Consider the following 24109-nt stretch of genomic DNA (forward strand, 5'->3'; position numbering starts at 1 on the left):
GATCCTATTATTAGTAATTTTTCATCTCAATTGGCGGGATGGAAAGGAAATCTTTTATCTCCAGCCGGTCGTCTGGTTTTGATCAAGTCAGTCCTTTGCAGTATCCCGGTTTATTTTCTTTCATCTTTTTGCATCCCTAATTCGGTGGTTCTGTCTCTGGAACAATCAATGCGTCGATTTTTATGGAGTGGTTCGGCTGCTACCACTGGTTTCAGTAAAGTCTCTTGGACTGATGTTTGCATGTCGTTTGCGGAAGGGGGTCTGAATATTACTCCCTTGAAAATTCGGAATCAAAGCTTACTTTTGAAGTGGATTTGGAAGTTAATTGTTGCGGATAAACTTTCTCTTTGGTTTAAGGTTATTTCTTGTAGCTCGGGTTTGAATTTCTGGTTCGATATTGAAGTTTTGCATGCCCGTAGATTATCCCATTTGTGGAAAGGGATTCAATCTGTCTGTTTTAAAAATCATGATATTTGGCACAACTTCAAATTAGGAATTCAAATCAGCATGGGAACAGGTCTTTCAACTCGTTTCTGGGTTGATCCATGGGCTGCTAATGAACCTCTTAAACTGCTCTATCCAGGCTTATTTACTCTAAGTAGATTTCAGCAGCAGTTTGTGGCAGATATTTTTGATTATGAGCAGCAGGTCTTCCTCTTCTCTTGGAAGCGCCGGCTTCGTCTGGGTGAGCAGACTCAGCTAAGTTCCTTAGCGTCTTTGATTGAAGCAAATTTACCTACTTCCAGACCTGACCAATTTTATTGGAATGGTAAGCTTTTTTCTCCTTCTGCTTTTGTTCGAACTGGGCAGCGTCTTATGCAGAATCATAACTGCAACTTTGGTAGATTTTGGAAGTACAAAATTCCCCCTCGCATTAACTTTTTCATGTGGCTTTTAAATCGAGATAGGATTTCATCTAATGCAATGCTGGTTCGTCGTGGAGTTCTTACGGCTTCTAATTCTTCTTGTTTGTTTTGTTCGGAAGAGGAGACGAGCAGTCACATTATTCTTCACTGCAGATTTGCTTGGAATACTTGGAATTTAATCCTGAAATCATGTAATCTCCAATGGGCAGCCCCGGTTTCAGTCCATCATTTTTTTGATATGTGGAGTTACTTTGGTAGCAAGCGTTATCGTTCTCTCTGGCAGACTATATGGTTCTTTGGTATTTGGGAGTTGTGGAAAGCGAGAAATGCTAGAGTTTTCAGGCATGAAATAGTGGACATCAACTCTTTGGTGTATTCTATTATTTGCAAAGCGGTAATCTTCTACAAGGATAACAACGCGGGTTTTGATTATTCGGCTAATGATGTTTTTAGAAATTTGAATTTATTTTGTAACTTCTTGTAGCCTGTCTTTCTTCGGTCTTTTGCCTTCCACTGCTTTGTGGTTGTGCTAATAAATTAATCATTTACCCAAAAAAAAATTAATACTATTGTAATTAAAGTCCTAATTAGAATAGGTAGCTAAATTATCTCCAATTTAGCTTTTAGTATGTAAAAAATAACTAAATTGTCTCCAAATTAGTAGGAATACCTATCTTAATTAAAGTCCTAATTAGAATAGGTAGCTAAATTATCTCCAATTTAGCTTTTAGCATGTAAAAAATAACTAAATTGTCTCCAAATTACAAAATTAAAATATTATATTTGGTCAATATATTATTATTTAAATTTATATCTTATTATTTTTAAAGATATTATTAATAAAATTAAGTTAATTATTTAATTATGCTTATTATAAAATAAAAAAAAGAATAAATTCAATGTGGAAAATTTTTTTGATAACCGAATATATTATATTTTCTTTTACAAAAATTCTTAACTAATTTAATATTAATTATAAATAAAAAATTAATATAATTATAATAAATTTACTAATATGTTCATTGACGAGTTACGTTACGAGCCACGTGCATAGTACGTAATGCGAAACTAGTTTATTTAAACGAGTCGAATATGAACATAATTGTGTTCAACTCGTTTGTGTTCACGAACAACTTGTATATTAGCTTGTTTGATTGTTCGTGAACGAGCTCGTATATAAATTCAATTAAAAGTTGTGAACTAACTTGTATATGAGTTCGATACAGAGTTCGTAAAATGGCTCATATAGAAGCTCGATTAAGAGTTCGCGAACTACGTCATAGTTAAATTAAATGTAAAATATGTTTTTTCATTTATCAAATTTACATAATTTTAGACAAAACTATGTAGTTTTAATAAACAAACAAAACCATATAATTTTGATAAAAAAAGCTCGTGTTTGTTTGCTTTGGTCATATTCATATTTGTTTGTTTTGGTTGTTAAACGAATCAAGTTCGTATTCATTCGTTTAGTTGCTAAAAGGACGAGCTCGTTTATTACCTTCACGAATTCGTTCGTGAGCTTGTTCACGAGCTCATTCGTTTAAGCAACTAAACTACCGAATAATGAACCGAACATGAACACTATAAATTTAAATGAACTAAATATGAACATTTTATCCACATAACAAACTGAACATAAACACTTTAAAAATCGACTCGGTTCACTTACAGCCATAAAGCAGACATTGTCTTCTTCTCTTTTCAAAGTAAGGCACACAATTTACAGAATGTGAAAATACATACACTCTTATGGCAGAAAATGGAAAAGAAATCACAAAGCTTAACCAAAAAGAGACAAACGACAAAATGAAATTGCAGAAGAAAAAACTCCTTTACGAAATTATTACAATTGTCAGCTAAAAATATGTATGTACATAATAATGACCATCAGACTACATTTATATACATAATGACAATAATGCACATGTACCCACTGACTTTATTTTCAAAGATACAATTATTCAGTTTTAATTGGAAATATAAATTAAAAAGATACAAACTATAGTCAAACGCGATTGATAGCTGATAGCTGATAGTTGATAGCTGATAGAATATATATTTGATAAGATATTATTAGTTGTTGCTGTTGGATGTTAAATGATTTTAAAAAAATACAACTTTTATCTTTTACCAACGAGCTGTACCTCAAATAGTATAAGCGTTCAGTAGAAAACTGCTAAGGTCGTGTGTTCAATTTCTTCCACAAACGCTCCCCCACCCCCAATTATCAAAAAAAAACTTTTATCTTTTATTTTTGATATAATAAATAAATTCATTTAATAAAAATAATTATATAAAAGTTATATTTAATTTTAAATAATTTAATTAAAAAATTTGATAAATTTATGATCAATTTGATAAATTATTTAGTTATAGCTACAATAATATAAATAAAATAGTTTTATATAATTTATAATAATTGATCATTTAAAAATAATTATATATATTACAGAAAATATATATTTTATTAGAGATTATGTAGTCTAAATAGTTAATAAAATTAAAACAGCTATCGACAGTTGGTAAAATGTTCAAAAATAGACCTCTTCAAAACATGACCCCTTAAAGACAATGTACAATCCTTGTTTTATTATATGTATTATTGTTTTTATTTTATTTTGAAAATTAGTTAGCTAATAATTCATTTTTCTACCTTCAAAACAATCTATTATTTTCCTTTTGTTTGATTCGAAATTAAACTTTATGATTTCGAGATTCTTTTTAATTTGAAAAATGACAAAATATTTATTTCAAAATATACAATGCAAATTATCGAGTGTTATTCTACTTCCAATTTTATATACCAAGCTTAAAATATTGGCATGGAATCCTCCTCATGAATGCTCTTAAAAAATATTGTACTGAATGCAAAATTTAAAAGGTCAAATATAAATTAACTTTTTATTGGTTAAATATAAAGCAGTCAAATTATATTGGGTTAATTGCAAATTAAATTACGAATTTTAGCGTAATTTGCAATTATAACATGAACTTAATTTAAATCCGATAATGTCGAATACCAACTTTCACTTTTTGGCAAATCAAAACATCGTTCATTTTCCGATACAAATATGCTAAGTTGGAAGTCGATATTTCCACGTAGGCTAACACGTTGGAAAATAAACGGTGATTTGATTTGGTAAAAATTAAAAGTTGATGACAGTTTATGCCAAAATTTTAAAGATAGTGTTGTAATTGCAAATTACGCTAAAATTAGTAATTTAATTTGCAATGTGTCAAATTACGTGTCAAATATTGAATTCCATTGTGTTAGTATACATGGAAATTCCGACTTTCAACTCAAAAAAATGTCCCGAAAAAATATCGGTGTATTGATTTGCCAAAATTGCAAAATTCGTTGATGACATTGCCAAGTTTGAAAGTTTATGTTGTAATTGCAAATTAGCTAGGCCAAAGTTAGTGATTTTATTTGTAATTCACCCAATTATATTTAAAAGTCAAACTTTTGTATAGCTTTTTTAAATTTGACTGATTCTTAAGAAGTTACTGTAATGTCGCAATTTGATAAATCCAGTACAAATTTGGCCAATTTTAAATTTAACAAATAATTTTATTTGAATTATATAAATAATTTTACTTTATCATAATTACTCCGATTTAACTTATTATAACCCATAATTTTTGAAGATCTTAATATGTCTCTCATTCTTACACCACTTGTTTCTTTGGTCTAATTTTGATTTAAATTCAAAATTGGTTAAATTGCTATAATTTTATTAAATTAAGACATTATAAAATGGAAATACATATCAATCGTCGAATAAGTGGTTTATACACACTCGACACAAATTAAAATATACTAAAAAAATAAATGGAGTATGGATATTCATATGTAGGTGTGTATTGTTTCCGGTTAAATATTTTTACGATTATTAAACTATATATATTTTACAAAATAGTTACCGATGTTTCATCCATTACATTTTAATAATCAAAATTTTATTTTTTCAACAAGAAAAGATTATCCAATTTATTCCAGCTAATAAATATGGTAGACGATTTGTTCGATATCCAACAATCCGTCATCCGCATTAATAATTTTTGGCCGGAATTAATTGAGTAACCTCTCGTGATTGGAAAGAAAATAAAAGTTTAGTTATTAAAATGTTAGAAATGAAACATCAGTAACTATTTTGTAAAAAGTATATAATTTAGTAACCGCATAAATATTTAACCATTATTGTTTCCGTCTAAAAGTGATTAAAGATTAGGGTGAAAACGCGTGGAAAAGAAATGAAACAAAGGACGTAGCATTTACCATGCAAACCGGAGCGAAATATAAGCTCACACCTCTACTTCTTATTTCACCATTTCTAATTCTTTTTCTTACATTATTTTTTATTTTCAACTCTTTGATTATTATTATTTTAATAATAATAATAATAACAATTATTGTTATTATTATTACATAATTCTAAATCTACATTGAGTCTTTAATATTGAGAACCGAAGAAGGACAAGAAAGACAAGAATTTTTTGTTTTTTCTTTTCTTTCTTTGATTCTTTCTCTCCTCTCTTTAATTTTCCAATTATCTCTATTCTAATTTATTTCTCTCACGTTCAGAGAGGAGAGAAATTAATTAACTCCCCAAAAACAATTTAATTATTACAATACAAATCCAATTAAAGATTTTGCTTCATTACACTAATTAATTAAACACACACACATACATATACACATACACACTCTCTTTTCCATATATATAGAGTAGTGTAGGATCGAACATTTTGAGAATGATTAGCAGCGGCGGAGGAGCGGTGATGGAGGCGGCGGGGATGATGAAATCGGGGGGCGGGAATGTTCACGGAGGATTAAAGAAGGGGCCGTGGACCGCGGCGGAAGACGGAATATTGATAGAGTACGTGAAGAAACATGGGGAAGGGAATTGGAATTCTGTGCAGAAGAATTCAGGGTTGATGAGATGTGGTAAGAGCTGTAGGCTTAGATGGGCTAACCATTTGAGACCAAATCTTAAAAAAGGTTCGTTTAATCCTGACGAAGAGAGGATCATCATCGAGCTTCACGCCAAGCTTGGTAACAAATGGGCTCGCATGGCTTCTCAGGTTTATACATTTTAATCTTTTTACATAAATGTATATCGTTTTTTAGAGTTTTTTTTGTTTTATTTTCAGTTGACTATATGTTCATATGATTATATGAAATTTTTTTATATAGTAATTATTATAATCATTATCTTTCAAGAAATAATAATTAAAATTATGATTTTTGTAATGTTTATTTTGATTTGTTTATGGAATTTGACTATCCCATCATAATATTCTTTTCTGGTCTTCCTGTCTTTTTGCCCCACCCACCTAATCTTTTATTTTCTTGTGTATTTTCATTTCTTGATTCTCTCTATTTTATTTTCTTGTGTATTTTCATTTCTTGAATCTTGTGTATATTTTCATTTCTTGATTCCTTCTCTTATTTTTACAGTTACCGGGAAGAACGGATAATGAAATCAAGAATTTCTGGAACACAAGATTGAAGAGACGACAGAGAGCTGGTTTACCTATATACCCTCAAGAATTTCAAGAAGAAGCTAATGCATATCATATACAACAACAAAATCATCATCACCATCATCATCATCATCATCAAGATCAACAAAACCACCCGAATTCTTCGTCTTCTTCATTCTCATCCTTGCTGTCTTCGACTCGAAAAAACGCGTATAATAATCCGTCTCTTTCGCTACTCGATCCGATTAATTTCTCCCAAGTGCCGTTGGATCCTACCCTTCAATACTATTCAAATCCGTCCCTTCAATTCAAGTCATTTAGCGACAACAATGCGAATAATAATAGTCCTTTAGCTTTGCCTCTGTCTCCGGTCTCTCAATATGCACGATCGCCTTCGTGTTTAAGTCCGTTCAGCCAAAACTACGTGCCTCAACCGATCCCAACGACGCCCTCTTCGCTTAATTACAGTACCGTGGATTACGAGAATCTGAGCTTTACTTCATTGATAATGGGAGGTCAAGTTGAGCCAAATGACGGCTTTAATATTATTGACGGTTTGAAGTCTGAGCTCCCTTCAGTCCAAACTCCGCCTTCGTTCTCGTCAAATACTAGCGGAGGTGGTGTCTGTGTTGGGGAGGAATCGAGTAAAAATACCGACAATGGCGGAGACAGTGAAACTGCTCTAACCGAGATGCAGGAGAATAGGAACAGTGGGTTGTTGGATGCTTTGGTACTGGAATCTCATAATTTGTCTAGTAAGGAAAAAATGAATGGTGATAAGGGGAAACAAGCTGTTAATTCGCCCCCGGATGGCGAAGAAGAGAGTGACAACGATGACGAAGAGGTGGTGTATGCTGCGAAACGTATCAAGTTGTCGCCGACAAATGACGGCGAGGCGTCCGGTGAAAACCACTATTCTGATGAAATCAGTTCTTCTCAATCATCCATTGGTAAGTTAAATAGTATACAAACTTGTTTATTTTATTTTATGCGACGTTACTTCTTTGTTTTTAAATTTGATATAGTAATGTTTCTTAAAACATGCGATAATATCATTTGACTTAGCAGTTTTCTGCATAGCTCTTATAACATCTGAACTATAGGTCATTGGTAATTGTAACGTTGTTCATCATATAATTTAACAGTTTACATATTGGCATATCCTATGCTGCCATCGATTTCTATATGAATTTATTTTAATATAAAAGTTCAAGATGTTTTATCTAAAATAAAAATTAATTTCTTAGTACTATTTTTGATACGAATTGAAGTTTAGTTTGATACCAAATTGAAGGATTAGACCAAAGTTTACCACTTAGGCTTTTGACTCACTAACATTCATTATTTACCAGACTTCAATTAGATGTAATTCAATTAGTTCTAATTTTTTTATCTTAAATAATTGTGAGATTTTGAATTCAAAGCTTGAGCTAAACCAATTCATTTGAAGATACACAATGTACTAATTTATAAAGTCTTGTTTATGGCATTGGATTAATGTAATCATTTATGTGTAGAGATGAAACAAAGTGAAGAACCAATGGAGGAAATGAAGGCCATGGATGATGATGACTTATCGAGTTTGCTCGACAACTTCCCATCATCGACACCCTTGCCAGAGTGGTATCGAAGAAGAAATGTATCAAATGAATTGTCACCCACCACGACGGGTGACGGTAGAGGAGTTGAAGTTGATCAACAAGATGTTTCGCTGCCTCAACCCACAACCACACAAGATAATCCAAATATTGAATGGGGATTTGGATCTTCATATTGGAATAACATGCCAAGCATTTGCTGATGAATGTTGCATATATATCCTCTAGGGTTAAAATTTAACACGATTACTGAGTTATAAGGTCTTTTATATAACAATTATCATCGTTTCATTTATTACATTGTGATAATCGAACTTTTATTTTTATATCAACGAGAGGTTACCACAGTTATTTGTGACAACAAACACGTTAGTTTCCTCTCGTCAATATAAAAATGAAAATTCAGTTATTAAAATATAACAAATGAAACGGTGATAACCGTTCTGTAAGATTATAATTCAGTGATCACAATTTTTACAACCCGTATCATTTACAAGGAAACTTGTCAAATGATCATGAACAAAGAAGAAGAAAAAAAGAGAAAAAGGTGATAGCTAGAAGAAAAGATCAATGGTACTTTATGTGCATGGTTTTCTTTATCCTCTATCTAGAGAGATAATTAGGTATTATGATATTTTAGGCTTTTTTTAATGTTGTTGGTAGACTTAATGTTAATTTAGTGTTTGCTTAATGTTGCTTCTATGCTTCTAGATTTGTAGAAGAACACCAAAAAAATCCTTAAGTCAGCGTATCTTTGTATATATCATGCTTGTAGAACATTAATTAGTGTTTGCAGTATAATAGATTAGTTTTAAGCCACTGATTATTTCGATTGTTTTATATTTTTTCTTTATATTGTAGCCATTTTCAAAATCAATTTTAACTTTTTTTTTTCATTTTTAGTTTTAATTATAGCTATTTGTTCAAATTTTAAAGTGAAAAAAAATTCAAATATGTTTTTCATACGATTTACGTTTTTACCGTAAAAATTCCAAACATTAAGAACATATTTGAATCTTTTATTGATTCAAGTTGAACAAATGGCTATAATTAAAATTAAAATTAATAAAAGAATTAAGTTGATAGATTTTGGAAGTTTGTGCTATTAGAAAAAAGTGGGTTCACTGGTTTAGCCTTTCATATTTGTATTTCAAAAAAAAAAACCCCCTCAAATTTGATTATTTTTAATCAAAAACTTCAAGGGCCATTTTAATCTTTAGCGAATTCCACCTTGGATTTAATTACAATAATTAAACTTTGAATAATTTTATAGATTCATTTCATTCAAATAAGAAAATATATATTTTAGATAGCATCTGTCTATTACGTCATCCTCCGTTGATATTGTCAATAATATTATAAGACATATTATTGAATATGTAAAAATAATAATTAATTGATTAGTATTATTAATGTTATTTTATAGATGTATTATAATATTAATAACTATATCCACATAAATGTGGGGAGAATTTTTGTTCTTCTTTCTAATGAGTCCATCCAACTAAATATAGAAACTCATGCCAAAATGAGGATAGAGTCATGATAAAGTTAATGATGCAACTTTTGCACTAAAAGGTGGCTAAAATTAGCAACACAAAGTTGATAAAAATTGAGATCTTTAAAATGCTAACTTGAGTTGGCATTATTTTTTGGCTTTGAATGTTAATAGTGAGATGAAACATAAATTCATGCATAGCATCTTTTCCCCAATCATCGCCAAATTCTGTGTTTTATAAAATTGGATTGATGTGAGAGCAAACATAGGAGCTGCTTCCATGGAACGTGTTTATCTTATTTTTCCTTTTGTTTTTGCATATTTTCAGCATCATTTTCTTATCATTCTCTCACTTTTTCTTTTATTCATTTCTTCTTCAAGATTGCATATTAATTCTTATTCTTTACTACGGATCATGTGCCACATTTCGTCACCTTTTATTTTGCCTGACTTTGTCACACATGTATATAAGACCTAAATATAAGCCCAATGGTTCAAATACATACATAAAAGATTGAACAAAGGATCAATTCACCCCCTCAACTTGGTACGAAATATCAAATGAGTTCACCCCCTCAACTTGGTACGAAATATCAAATGAGTCATTATTGCTGCTTTTGCTACAAACAAACTCAAAACTTGCGTTTTCGTATCAAAAAACCCTCCGCCGCTCACACCAAGAAAGCGAGCTATACTCTCCCTAAAAAGATGAAAAAAGTTTAAAAAGCCCTCAATATTTTATTTATTTCTTAAATTAATTTTTGAAATTTTCAATTATATTTTAATAATTTTAAAAATCTAAAAATTATTTTATATTTTAATTAAAATATAGAGACCATTTTTTCCCTTTTCCCCTTTCTTTTATCCCTCCTCCTCTTCTTCTTTTTTTCTTCTTTCCTTCTTCTTTTTCTTTCTCCGGCACCGTTCGTCCTCTGTCCGCCCCCAAACACACCCGTGTATGTCTCTACTACCATACATCTCTTTTAGGGATGAACAATCTGTTGTTCGTTCCTTTTTGTGGATGAACATGTCAGTTCCCTTTTTAGGATGAATGATTTGTTCATCCCAAAAAGGAATGAACGAAAACGGTTGGTGGGATTCAGTCGGGCAGAGGCGTTCGATCAGTACTAGAAAACAACGATTTTTTTGATATAATGACGGATTTTAGGCCTTTACCAACGGAAAACTTAATTTACCGACGGATTTCAGCCTTTCGCGACAAAAAGATCCGTTGCTAAAATGCAGTTTTCTAGTGGGGATGGAGTGCCAATGATTTTTGATGGGTTAGGTTTAGATTTAATTAATTTTAATTAAATTTGATTAGTGTAAATAGGGTCTAATTTTGTTAAATTAGTATTAAAATAGAATTTATTAGGTCTAAAAATTATAATTAATTATTCCCACTCTCTTTTGTATTTTGATAGGAAAATGCAAGTTGCGGATTTTTTTGATACAAAAATGCAAGAAAACAGTTAGATAATTTATATTTTATTTTTGTAAGTACATTTACGAATAAGGCAATATGTTGTCTGTTACATGTTAGGTCATCGGGTTTAGTTTTCGATTTTTTCTGAATTTCTTATATCTGTTTCATATTCAATTAATGAAGTTCGATGAATTCTAAAAAAAATAAAATTTGTTTCTATCAAAAGGGGCAATATTGACTTATTTGATATTTTGTGCAAGTTGAAGGGGTGAATTGATCCTTTGTTCATAAAAAATTCTAAAAAATAAAATAAAGCCATTTAAATTGATAATTAAATTAAATTAATTTAAAAGATTAATAATAATTTTAACCCGATATAAAAGGTTTATAATTTTTTTTATAAAATTTTAATTTATTTTTTGTAAGGTTTTTTGGTATATTAATCTAAAATATTATTAAGACCAAAAACGATTACAACTACAACACAAAGGAATAAAGCTGCTCAAAGGCCAACAACCAACACGCCTAGTGAATATACAGTTGACTCAGATGAGCTTGTATACTAATACTAGATAAACCAGACACTAGATTTAGAATCTGGATTTATAGATAAAGGATGTAACCGAATTCTTTATCCAATTAATCCCTAAAAGATAGGGATGATCAACTTCAATCGAATCAGTAGAATTCAAAATGAATAGAAAGACACACGAAGATGATTTTAAGTTAATGATGAGACAAAACCCTATAAAAAGGGGCCTAAGCCAAAGTATAAGTTCTAATTCATTTACTTTAACGATTTGACTTATTTTCGATCTATAAGATATTTAACCTAGACATCATAGTGTGGTTGGACAAACTAGTCTAATTCATTCTGACACGTACTTGTGATTTCATGTCAATCAAAACCCTTCCATCCGGAGTAGCCTTGGGGAGAATAAAGTAGTCTTTATCCATAGTGCATCCCTGGCTAATGAATATGGACTTAGGAATGTCCTTCCTCGGACGTTGCTTGGGAGTGGAAGCAGAATCTGGATGTGAGGTGGCTGGATGTTTCCTAGAATCTGCCGCCTTAGTGGTGATGGCCAAAGGAGTAACAACGTAGAAGAGGAGGGCGGTAAATGATATGAAGAGGAAGCACAGTTGGTAGAGATACTGAATCGGTAGTTATGGAGGAAAACTTGTCAACAACCAAACTAGTGGACAATATAGCACGAAGCGAAGTAAGAGAAGCAGAAGCAGTGGGAGAGAGAAACTTGCCAACATCCGGGGGATAGTATCCTCACCGTCCTAGATAAAGGACACAAAAGGGGTCAAAGGACGATCCAAATGGACAAAGTCATGACTATAACATCTTTATCATTGTGTAGATCATCATCCGTAGCGTCGAAGATATCTTTTGCCATTTTAGTGAAAGGAGGTTTGGGAAAAGAAAGATTAGAAAAAGAGAGAAGGTAAAAAAAGTTAGAGGCAGATCTCGAAAACAAAAGGAAAAGAGATAAAAGAAGTAAAGAGAAAGAAAGATAAAATGTGAAGAAAACAAGACCTAATTATAAGAAAAAGGAAAGAGAACGAGTCAGGAAATCCAAGAGATACGACCACTAAGAATTCAAAGAATTTTCAAATCCAAACATTATCATTAACTGCGGCACGCTACAAAAGAACCCAAGAAGATGAAGCGACATGAGTAATTAACTGTTAAGAATAATGATGCAGTAATGGTAGGTACACGACACACGGAGAAGCATTGAACAAACCACAATGAAAACAGTTGTACAACATTATGAATGGAGTATAAATACCACGAGAAAAAAAGGAGAAGGAATATTAAAAAAGAGAGATAAACAGAACATCAAAGAAGAGTACGGAAAAAGGAGAAGGATAAACATTCTATTTGATCTTTGAAGTGACTTTCGGATTTGAGCATCGTCCAATCCGAAATCACTTCGAAGATCAAAAGGATCATTGTCAAACAAAGAACACTATATTTTTGGATTTAGCGATCCACCTAAACCCGCATATATGCCTAAAGTTTGGAAAACCTACGAACTCAAGACATAACTCTACATCTGTAATATCCCGTAAAATTTTACATTTAATTTTCGATAATTTCCGACAATTTTCCGGTCGTTTTGAAATAACTTCGATGATAACGGTTTGATTTCGAGTTGGTTCGGATTGAGGTTGATTTTATTGGTTCAATCATTTTTTTAATTTAAAAAAAAAATTTATGGATTCCCGTTCGAGAATTAGGATTCTCGAACGAGAATCCATCTTTTAAGGCCTGGTCTCGTTCGAGACCAGAGGTTCTCGAACGAGAACCAAGCCCAAATGGGCTGTTCTCGTTCGAGAACACAGCAGCTCATGCGACCCTTTCGTCTAGCCCACTTTGCACTCATTTTCGACCCATCTCCTCTCGATATTTAAAGTCGACTTCTAAACAGAAAACCTTCATCACGCTGCAAACAAACCCTAGCCGTTTTCCTCTTGTCCATTCGCTGAGAAACGAAGCCGAAATCATCATCCAAACTCTGCTGTTCCGGTAAGTTTTATAATTCCTCAAATTTCAGTTTTCGGTTTGAACGACATTCCGTATTTTTGATCGTTCTCTCTCGTTTCTAGATCGAAATTGGTTTCGTTTGATCCCGTGGATTCTAGACTCGATTACCTTCGATTCCTCACCTCATTTTCGTTGAACGGTACGTGATCGACCTCGTTTCCATTCGCCGTACGGTTTCCGTCTTGAGTTATTATATTCTGTTTTGGGCTACTGCCGATGCTTTCTTCTCTTTTGATTCAAGATGTTTCTTGTTTATGACTATATATCCATTGGGTATGATTAGGGATTAATAGTTAAAGCTTTTGAAATGAGTTACACCATCGTTCTTGCTTGATTGAATTTGGCCTATTATGAGTTTTGTTTACTGTTAACGTTTTTAAGTTTGGTGGATGCCTAGGTTGAGTTTTTGGATTGATTTCATGCCATAGATTTGTGATGTAATTAATTCATGAGGTTAAGATGTTTTCGCTTTGGGTTTCAAGTTCAGAAACTTGAGTTAGGGGTATGAATGGAGGTGATGGGCGGGATTTGTGTTTGCTTGAAATGAAAGAGATGGTGAATGGGTTATTTTAATCACCTAAGTTGTTTGGTGAAATCAATCAAATCCTTTAAGTTAATTCCATTTTGTTTCGATATTAACTTGATTTTAAATAGACAAATTGTTTACGTAAATTTTTATAACTTTAATTAATATAATTACTCGGGTAATTATATGTAATTTTTAATTGTAATGACAATTTGGTTAAATTGCGGTTTAGCCCCTAAAATTTTAAAAGACTTAATTAAGTAAAATTTTATCTAATGGATAACTTTTGGTTTTGGTTAAATTATGAATTAATAAATTGATATCGAATAATTAAATTGATTTAGTCCCTAATTGGAAAAAGTACAGTTTAGTCCCTATTTGACTAAAGTGCAATTTAGTCCCTAAACTTTTATAAATTTAATTGGTTAGATTTTTGGGGTGTAACTTGGGTTACTTAAAATTGAAGTTATTGAGTTCCGCTTTTAAAATGGTTTATTATTTTATGGAATTATTGTATAAATATAGACTCGGGTTTATATTTGATAAACGTTTTGAGTCGGGTTAGACTTGGGTCACCCGACAAGTGAGGTTAGCTTGGTAGTTAATGATAGCTCGGCTAACCCACTATTTGGAAATTAATTATTATTTAAAGTTTATTAAATAATATTTATAAATTGGATTTTTAAGCGAGAACTCAATAGACTTATATTGATTGGGGTTTATTACCTAATGAGTATTTTTGTGTGTTCTGACTTGTTTATTTCCGACGTGTTAATTGTGCTAGTCCTATGTGGTGTCTAGTACTCTCTAGAGTTGGTCTGTTTTTAATAATTATTTTATTTGTCTATACCCGTCTATTGTTCGTGCTCTAGAGGCGAACCAGGATTAGTTGCTTGCCTGTATTCACGTGAATTAGCAAGCAGTGAGTTTGTACTTACTATTTACCGCTTTATTAAGTAAATTGTTATTTTAATATTAAATATATATATATACTGTACGTATATTTCGAACTGTTTTTATATTATGGCTTCTAGTTGGAACATGCTACCTAATGGGCATCATTAGGACTGCGTGCGCACCGGTATTGATCTGGGTAAGGTATTGATGGTTCCGGTGATGCTGGATCCGGTCTTGATGTGGCCGGTCTGAGTGTGATCTTCAATCTACACAGAAAAGATAGATTAGAAGGATTCAAGCCGGTCTTGACTCGAACACCCTCCGATGCCTAAGTCAGATAGACTGAATTCATAAGAGTTTGGAGTGAATATGAGTAATCAAAAGTGTTCTTTACCTGACCTAGGTCCATTATTATATAATAGATAGTCATTGTATTGTAGTATGAGTCTTGTTACTGATTTGAGTTCATTTTCTTGTTAAGATTAGGTAAAATCCGTCCTTATCCCTGATTTCACGGGATAAGGGCGTTATTTGGTCTTCTGGTAACACTGCGTACTGAGTCAGTGACTTCAGACTCGTCCCTGAGTCAGTGACTTCGGGCTTGTCTCTGAGTCAGTGACCAACGCCACCTGTGTGGGTCTTGTGTACAATTCTGGTGGTGTATCCATCAGGTATATATGGAAATGTGGTAACTCGGTGTGAGCGTAGCTCTCGGGACCAGGTAGAGTAACTCGGTGTAGCTCAGCTCTCGGGACTCTGGTATAAGTGTGGTCAGTGGTAACTCGGTGTAGCTCAGCTCTCGGGACCAGACCTATTGGATTATGTTTATTATTTAGAATTGTAGATTAAGGTTCCAACTATCGTATTTAAATGTTTTAAACGGTTTTAAAGGTTTTCCACTTAATAAATGTAGATAGTGGTATAAACTCATCTCAGTATATCTGACCCCGTTGTTTTCCCAATTTTTTCAGGGTTATGATCTGAGAGAGTCTGGTGATCTCCGCATTTACTTTTCCTTGGAGGTTCCATTTATTTTAGTAGAACTGTCAAACTATTTTATTCTTAGACCGCAGTAGTTGACTAGACGTCTTTATTATTATTACAGTTGTTTGTCGGATTGGTCTGATTAGTTATATTGCTCTGACATGTTATATGATTATTTCGGATTATTTATATTATGCCTATTTTTAGACTCAAAATTGGATAAACATGTTATATTAATTATTGAATATTATAACTGCTAGATTTAGGCTGAAGTCTCGGTTGCCCCCGAGCATTGGTTTTCTGCAGGTTTAATTAAATGGTATGTTATAAGAAAGGCTAGGTACGAGTGTTGGTACTACATTACCCATGCCCTAGCGCCGGTCACGATTCATGAAAATGGGTTGTGACAACATCCACCCCATTAGATTGTATCGAGTCAAAGTCTAGACATGATTATCTAGTCGACACAAACGCTTTGTAGGGGAGGTTAATGATGGAACACTACAAAAATCTCATATTGCCAGAAAAAGAAAGACAACACCAAAAGGCACAATAAAAAAGGTAATAATAATATCACTTCTCGTTTTTTTTTTGGTATAACACATTTATTACCCATTTAAAATACCACAACTACCCTTACTGATTTAAGTATCGGAGTGAAATCGAGATCCTAAGCCCAAGTTCCCCTATTTTACTTCCGCCTTTCGCAAGTTACTTTGATCATCCCAAGACCAACGGAAGACGGATATCCATCGCCGTACTTTCGTATCCATCAATTATTTCACAAAATAATGAAAGAGCAATTATATAGAGTTATTATTTCATGAACCAAATTAAAAAAAGCTATTCTATATGGAATAACAATTTGATTACGAATTTATTCTATGAACCAAACATAGATGCATTCTACTAGTTTCTCAATGACAACAACTGCAGTTAAGTTTACTATTGCAAGAGCATATAACCTTTTTATTTCTTTAAGTTCATTACAAAATAGTTTCATCTAGGATTGTTTATTCTGAATAATGTAGTAGCATTACTGAACTTTAATGATAACTTTTCCAAAGTTAGAGCTAGAGAACATGGATCCTAAGGCATCTAAAAAGCTTCCTATCCCATTGAAGATATTGTGTTTGAAGCTTATTTTTCCTTGACTTAAATACCCTTCCATTTCCTTCACGAAATCTGGGAATCGATTGAAATATGTACTTATCATAAACCCTTCCATCCGAACCTCCTTCCCAATCATGTTAAACAAATTTTTAATGCTGTCTCTTTCTGTGCTAACCTGCATTTGTAAAACAATAATAATAATAATAATAATAATAATAAATAATAATAATTTTAAATCCTTATAACTTTAGACACAAATTATTTATTTTTAACGATTAAAAATATCATACAATTTTCCGATAAAAAAAATACTTATATAGATGGCAGAATAATATTATAGATTGTGATGATCACATCAACACTTTTTAATCGAAAAATTATTCAATGTTTCAAATTGTAATATATTAATAATTTATGTCTGACATTATCAATATTTAAAAATCATATTGAGTTGTATTATGTTATAAAGTTCATAATATTATTAATTTTTTTACAATAATTAATAATTTTAATAATAAAGAAAATGTAATAAATACCTTGTTGTATTGAGAAATCATTCCACAAAGTGGGATTCGAGCATGACGGTTGACGTGTTTGAGAACGGCGTCCAACATTTTACCCCCGACGTTATCCAAATATAAATCAATTCCATTTGGAAAATACCTGTTTCATTTTAACGTAGTTTCTTAGTTAATTAAATCCCAACAAAAACTTCTCAATCATTCAAATTTTTCTAAAACATTTAAAATAGTTAAGTTACTACATATATTACTAAAGGACATTAAAATTTTAATTTTTTTTAATAAAATATGTCATAAATTGTTGCTGTCCAGCGACTAATTAAACATAATTTAATTCAACAGCTTAGCTAAATAATCACTAAAAATGAGTAGAAAAATAGAGGGACTATATAAGAGAAGAGAAAAATTGGGAAGGACTTATGAGTTACTTTGTCAAAGCTGCATCAAAGTCGGTTTCTTTGTGGTAGTTGAAGGCATCGTCGTACCCAAATTCATCCTTCAAAAGTTTTATCTGTACGTAAAATAAATCAACTGGACTTGTAAGACATATATGCAAAAGTAGAAGCATGTTTGTGGAAATTAAAATTATGATTATTTTTGCAGTAATTCATGTTTAGATACTTGTACTTATTTATATGTCTTGCCTGTTGTATTGATAATCTCACTAGTAATTTCTTTCACATCTAGAATTCATTGACTTTTCAAGTTATTTATATTGAAAATGAGTTTCATGAACTTGCAAAGCTTACAAATTAGAAGAGTTCCAATTTTATTATAATTGATTTAAAATTCTACTTTAAATTCAAATTTATTAACATTAGTGCATATATTTGATTATTTCAGAATTAATGTAATGAGAAAGTTAGATTACATTTTTAATTTAGAAACTGGTTCAAGAGTTTGTAGAAGAAAAAAAAAACACGTGATGAGCAACCCATATACACAAACATAGTTTAGGGTTAAAAATCTCAATGGTACTAAAACTTAATTCTATATTTTGATTTAGTACCAAACCTCAATTTATAATTATATGAAATATTACAATTTTTTTTAATTCATTGTCAAAGTACTTGGAATTTATTTAATTCAAAATAAGATGATAACGCAATGAAAGACGGCATATATTTTAAAAATAAATTGATTTATAACAATCAATGTGGAAGCATATTTTGAAAATATGATTCATCCAGGTGTTCTATCAAATAAAAAGACTACGTAAAATTGTCTGAAAAAAATTAAAATTCCATACCGCTACTTTGATATGAATTAAAATTTTATACGTAACCGAATATAATTTTTTTGTAAAAGTATCAAAGAAGCTACAATGGGTGAACATGAAGCATGAATACAAAAATATACCTTTTCATCAGATCCAACACTTCCGATAACCCTGCAACCCTTGAGCCTAGCTAATTGGCCGGCGACCATTCCAACACCGCCGGCTGCAGCTGAGATAAACACATTGGATCCTGCCTTTGGTTCACCTATCACCTCTATCGCCACCCATGCCGCAAACCCGGCTACCCCTGCCAATTTTACAGCAAAAAGGGAGACCAAAGATAAAAAAAACGGCTACTATCTATAAAAAAAGACATAAGATTTTGTCAGTTTAATCTATTATTTTTTATATTTTTGACTCGTTTAAAGCTGACACAATGCAAAATTATATATCAACATGTAAAAACTGTAAGATATTTGATATACAAAATCGTACCACGTCAGTTTCAAATAGAGTATAAATATATTTAATAATACTTTTAAAAAATAAATTAAATTAGCAAAATTTTAAAATTAGTTATAAGTTAAATAGATGACTGTATTTATAGTAATCATTATTTGTTTTTTAAATGGTTAAATCGTAAAAAAAAGAAGTAAGAGAAAGAATAATTACCAAAGCAACTGAGGTAATGTGGCAGAGTAATATTTTGTGGCATTTGGTCAATCGTACTGGTGATGGTGGCCGATGGTATGACACAGAATTCACCCACTGGAAACCCAAACCCTAGCACAATCTCACCCTTCTTATATTTACTATCTTTTGACTCGATTATTCTTCCAATTCCAACTGTGGATATCACCTGCACATTTACTCTTATTTTATTCAATTTTATTTCATAAATTATTTTATTTACTTTATTTAGATGATTTGAATTTTACTTTCTATATTAACAAAATGTTACTACAGCAATTAAAGTTAGAAATTCTTTGCGGCAGCAAAACTTGTGTAGTTATCTAATGTGATTGTAGCCACAAAAATAATTTATGGCAGGAGTTGCTACTATAATCTCGTGTTGATGTGAAAATAAAATGGAGATGATCATAGTAAAAAAAAAATTATATTTCATTAACTAATAAATACGAGATTTTTAAATTAAAATTGAGTATTCTTACTGACTATATTTAGGGATGATAATAAGTAGGATATTTTTGAAATTCAATCCGACTCAACTCTATAGAATAGAAAATATACCTGACCGAGGTCAAAAGGAGTCATATCAAGACCGTCTCTATAACCAGTCATTCTAGTACGTTGATACGGATCAACGGAGAGCCACAGGATTTCGACGGCAACATGACCCTCCGGAATGGAATCACCGGCCACCGGTAAACTGACAGTCCGGAGTTTCAGATGTTCAGAGGTGGGAACACCTTGAGATGCATACGCTGCCATGTACCATTCTCTGTTATCTACAGACATTTTATTTTCTTTTCAAAAACAAATAGAAAATAATTAAATGTTGTCTAAGAAACAGAGCGGAGAACTCAATTTTATAGACCAATACATGTGAGAGCTCAGAAGTAACGCATAATCAAAAAACACTGTAATGATGAAATTTTAACATTTTAGGAAAATAATCTGTATTCTAGTAATTGTTTTTTCATTTAACCAATTATAGAAATATTTGACAGCAAATTATTACTTGCCGTAACAACATACAGTATTAACGTTGGGAATAATTTCATTAGTCAAAAATCTCTAGAATCAAAATCAACTTCCACACTGTTTGAATTTAAATCATTTACGTGAACGGTGAACAAAGTTTTTTAAATTTAAATAAAGTTAATTAGCTTTAAAAAAATTATCGTCATTTAACATTTTACTTCTTGAATGAGAAATTCATTATTTTTATGGGTGATGAATTGTTCTAATAATTTATTATTTTTGGCTGAACATTTTACCAAGGATTAGCTATGCTAAGTTATTAGAATTGCTGTGGATTATTATAGTCTGAGAGATTTGGAATTGCAGGAACAAGAGAAATTTTCAACAAAAGATAATGAAGGTGGAAGATATTATCTTGAGCGGTATTCATAAAGCGGTCTTTTATTTTGTTAGTTGTAATGCTAGTTTTTCTTACTCGGATTTGGACTTTTTAGAAGTTTTGATTGTATTTTAATTGGATGATTTGCTTACTCTCTAAGTCGTAGCTTTTAGTGTGCAACTAATTTGCCTCTTCATATGCGAAAGCTTGGTGTAGTTAAGCGTTTTTTGCCGCTTCTTGTGGCCTTTTATAAAATTTAAATTCATAAAAAAATATATATTATTTTTTATAACTTTTTTGATTTTATATTCAATTCAAACATTAAATTTTTAAATCCATGCATTTTACATTTCATGAATGCAAAATTCTTAAATTTCATATTTGTATGTAGTTCCTTAAAAATATCTCTAATAATTTACATTCATATAAAGTGTGCTTTAAATTTTATTAATTATTATTTAATAAAATTATGAATTATTCAATATGAAATGAAGTGAGTTTCCTGAAATTTTATTAATTATTAAAATTATATTATTAAATATTAAATATAAGAGAGTTCTGTTATAATAAAATATTTTTGTATGTTTTTTTTTGTAATTTTTTAAATAAAATATTCAATTATATGAATATGTTTTATTTTAAATTTTTAATAATTATATTTTTTGGTGTGTATTTTTTATGATTAAATATTCTATCTAATTATATCCTACTGGAATTATAGACTGGCTTCACAATATATATGTTAATGGAAATAATAGGATAGATAAGTCGTGTCAGGATTATTATATTTTGGAAGAGTAATGGTAACAAGTGATATGAAATTTATATATAATAAGCTAAAAGGGAAAATAAAATCATTTTTGAGAAACAACCAAAAAAGTTTCATATAAAATTTCTCCATCTTGGTCTCTATTCTGCACAATTTTTGACTTATATAGAAGGCATTCGAAACTCCAATGATGATTTATCATTTCGCAACTCCACATATCCTCTGGACGTTATTATATTTATATCAGAAATCTTTACGTTATCAAACCAAACTTTAGTGACACATGGAGATGGAGTTACGAAATGCCTTGAAAAAAAATAAGGAAAAGGGTAAAAAAAAAATGGCCCAATTGTAGTCCTGCATTTTTTATAAGCATCTTGTATATTTCAATTTTAAAAAAAAAAAGATAAAAAAAGATACAAAAATATGAATTGCTATGTGAGAAAAGTCGAATTGAAGTTAATTCCCTTGAAATATTCAAGTGCTAAATTCATAAAATCCAACGTGATTTGGGTATCTAAATTTTGAATTTGTTTCTTTTAGATGAAAAAAAAATGCGAATCTTAAAATCAAATGGTATGTTAATTGGTGTGACATTTTACAGAAGCTTGATTTGGTTTGGATTTTTCCTGATACTGTTGTGGAATTTATGATTCAATGGCTGAACATTATTCATAAAGGTCTTATTGCAAATTATGGCAGATTCTATGATTCATTGTGATTTGGAAAATTTGGAAGTACAGGAATGGCAGAGCCCTTCGAATTGAGTAGCAAGCAAGGAGTCGATTATTTTTAACTGCTTCAATAAGATGGTTTTTCATTTTAAAATTTGTAATATGATCTTTTGTTATTTTGGTATGAACTTTTGTTATTCTAAATAGGAATCTGATAGGATTAAAATACTCATATGTATGTTTTACCGTGCTTTTCTAGTATTTTGTATACCTTATAGCATGTGTGAGTGTTTCAGGGATATTGGAGCATTGCAGAGTGTTTTGGCATAAAAAGAGGGAAGAATCGACGAGCCGGAGAAAAGGCGAAGCTTGAAGCAAAGAAATGTTAAAATCACATTTGACAATCTGACCCCCCCTACACTATTTGACAATTATGAATTAGTTAGAAGCTTCTAACAAGTTTGTGTTCTTCATAAGAAATAAAGTACACATCCTAAGTTTTCCAGAGGTTCAAGAACCAACTCATGTGGACGTTTCTACACCGAGTTATGAAGTTTTGAAGTTCGTGGTCGTGCAGCGGAAAGAGTGTCTCGGATCGAGACACCAAACTTTGGTTTTGTCGCGATCTGAGACAGAATGTTAAATGAAAATCTCGGATCGCGACACACTGCAAAGAAGGAATTTCAGCTTTTGAAAATCCACATGGCTTGAGTCACACTTTCATTTTTAGACACAACTTGTACGTGGATGTTTTATTTCCTCATTTGTATTGCCTATATAAGGCACCTTATCTCAAATTAGGGCATACACTTCATAGAGAATATGTCATCCACTTTTAGTTGTCTATTTTAGTTAGGAGTATAGGAGTTTTAGGGTTTTATGCCTCCATCTTTTCCATCATTGTTGTGGTGTTGGAGCTTTTATGATTATAGAACAAGATTTATCTTTGAATGCAAGTGCTTACTTTGAATCTTATTCTTCTAACTAAGTGTTTCTTATCTTTCATTTCTATTTGTTTAGTTGTTAATGTGATGTTTAGCATGATTGGCTAAACCCCCATGTTTGGGGGTTAATATGAACTCTTAAATGTTGCTTTGAATGGATTTGCATGTATGGCTTGAATAACATGTTTTAATCATTATTCTTAATGCTTGTTTTAGATTGATCTCCTAAAGCATGATTAGTATTTGTTTAAAGCATTGAGAGATGGTTAAATAGATAGACATATGTGATTAAAAGACTAAGTCATAACACCGTGAGAGCGGGTTAGGGATTAGGTAGCCGTTGAGTTGGAATAATTATTGCTTGTTGGTTAATTGATTACGTTTAGTATCATGAGAGTGAGTTAAGCTTTAATTGATTGCTCGATATGTGGTTTTGTTTGAGATTCGAAAGAGCGGGAACGATGCTTTAGAAACAACTCGGTTCTTGTTGAATGACATGATATTCATTTTCGTTTATTGCAATGTTAATTAGCTAGTATCAATCTCTATGTGCCTTTTAATTCTTGTTTAAACCCATATTTGATTAATCGTTGTTTAATTAGTCTTTCAAATTCCAATTCAATAGTTGTTTAATTTTAGTTCTTTACTTATTTGAAAACCAAACAAATGTCATCCTTGTGTTCAACGAATTGAATAACATCTAAGTTCATTCTCGTCATTTCTTAAATCACTCTTCGTGGGATCGACCTTGTTCTTATTGAGTACTACTAGTTGCGATATTGTATACTTGCGGTAAATGACTAATAGAAGCCTCAGTGTATCTTGTACTCTGGTATATGACTGTTTTTGCTAATTCTATAAGCCGTAGACTCTAGTGTACCTCCTAGTGTGCGCCACTTCTTGTGCGAAAGTTTAGAGATTTTGGTTTTTGCCACTTCTTCTGCCTTTAATATATATCCTATTCATTAAAAAATGGTATG

The 24109-nt window shown here is 31.3% G+C and overlaps 2 protein-coding genes across 2 annotated transcripts; one reads left to right on the forward strand and one right to left on the reverse strand.

The window, feature by feature from the left end:
* The first annotated feature begins 5534 nt into the window (after positions 1-5534).
* On the forward strand, positions 5535-8794 carry LOC126654859 (transcription factor MYB101). The gene is made up of 3 exons (XM_050348856.1): positions 5535-5954; positions 6331-7306; positions 7874-8794. Exons 1-3 carry the CDS (start codon positions 5625-5627, stop codon positions 8155-8157), a joined length of 1590 nt encoding a protein of 529 aa, XP_050204813.1. The 5' UTR covers positions 5535-5624; the 3' UTR covers positions 8158-8794.
* Positions 8795-16831: 8037 nt separating this feature from the next.
* LOC126657602 (2-alkenal reductase (NADP(+)-dependent)-like) lies at positions 16832-20202 on the reverse strand. Its single transcript, XM_050352311.2, has 6 exons — positions 19950-20202; positions 19371-19557; positions 18839-19005; positions 17908-17990; positions 17495-17621; positions 16832-17133 (listed from the first exon to the last, which is right to left on the reverse strand). Exons 1-6 carry the CDS (start codon positions 20175-20177, stop codon positions 16882-16884), a joined length of 1044 nt encoding a protein of 347 aa, XP_050208268.1. The 5' UTR covers positions 20178-20202; the 3' UTR covers positions 16832-16881.
* Positions 20203-24109: the final 3907 nt, after the last annotated feature.

This window comes from Mercurialis annua, linkage group LG7 (genome assembly GCF_937616625.2).
Source record: "Mercurialis annua linkage group LG7, ddMerAnnu1.2, whole genome shotgun sequence".
Lineage (NCBI taxonomy): Eukaryota > Viridiplantae > Streptophyta > Magnoliopsida > Malpighiales > Euphorbiaceae > Mercurialis > Mercurialis annua.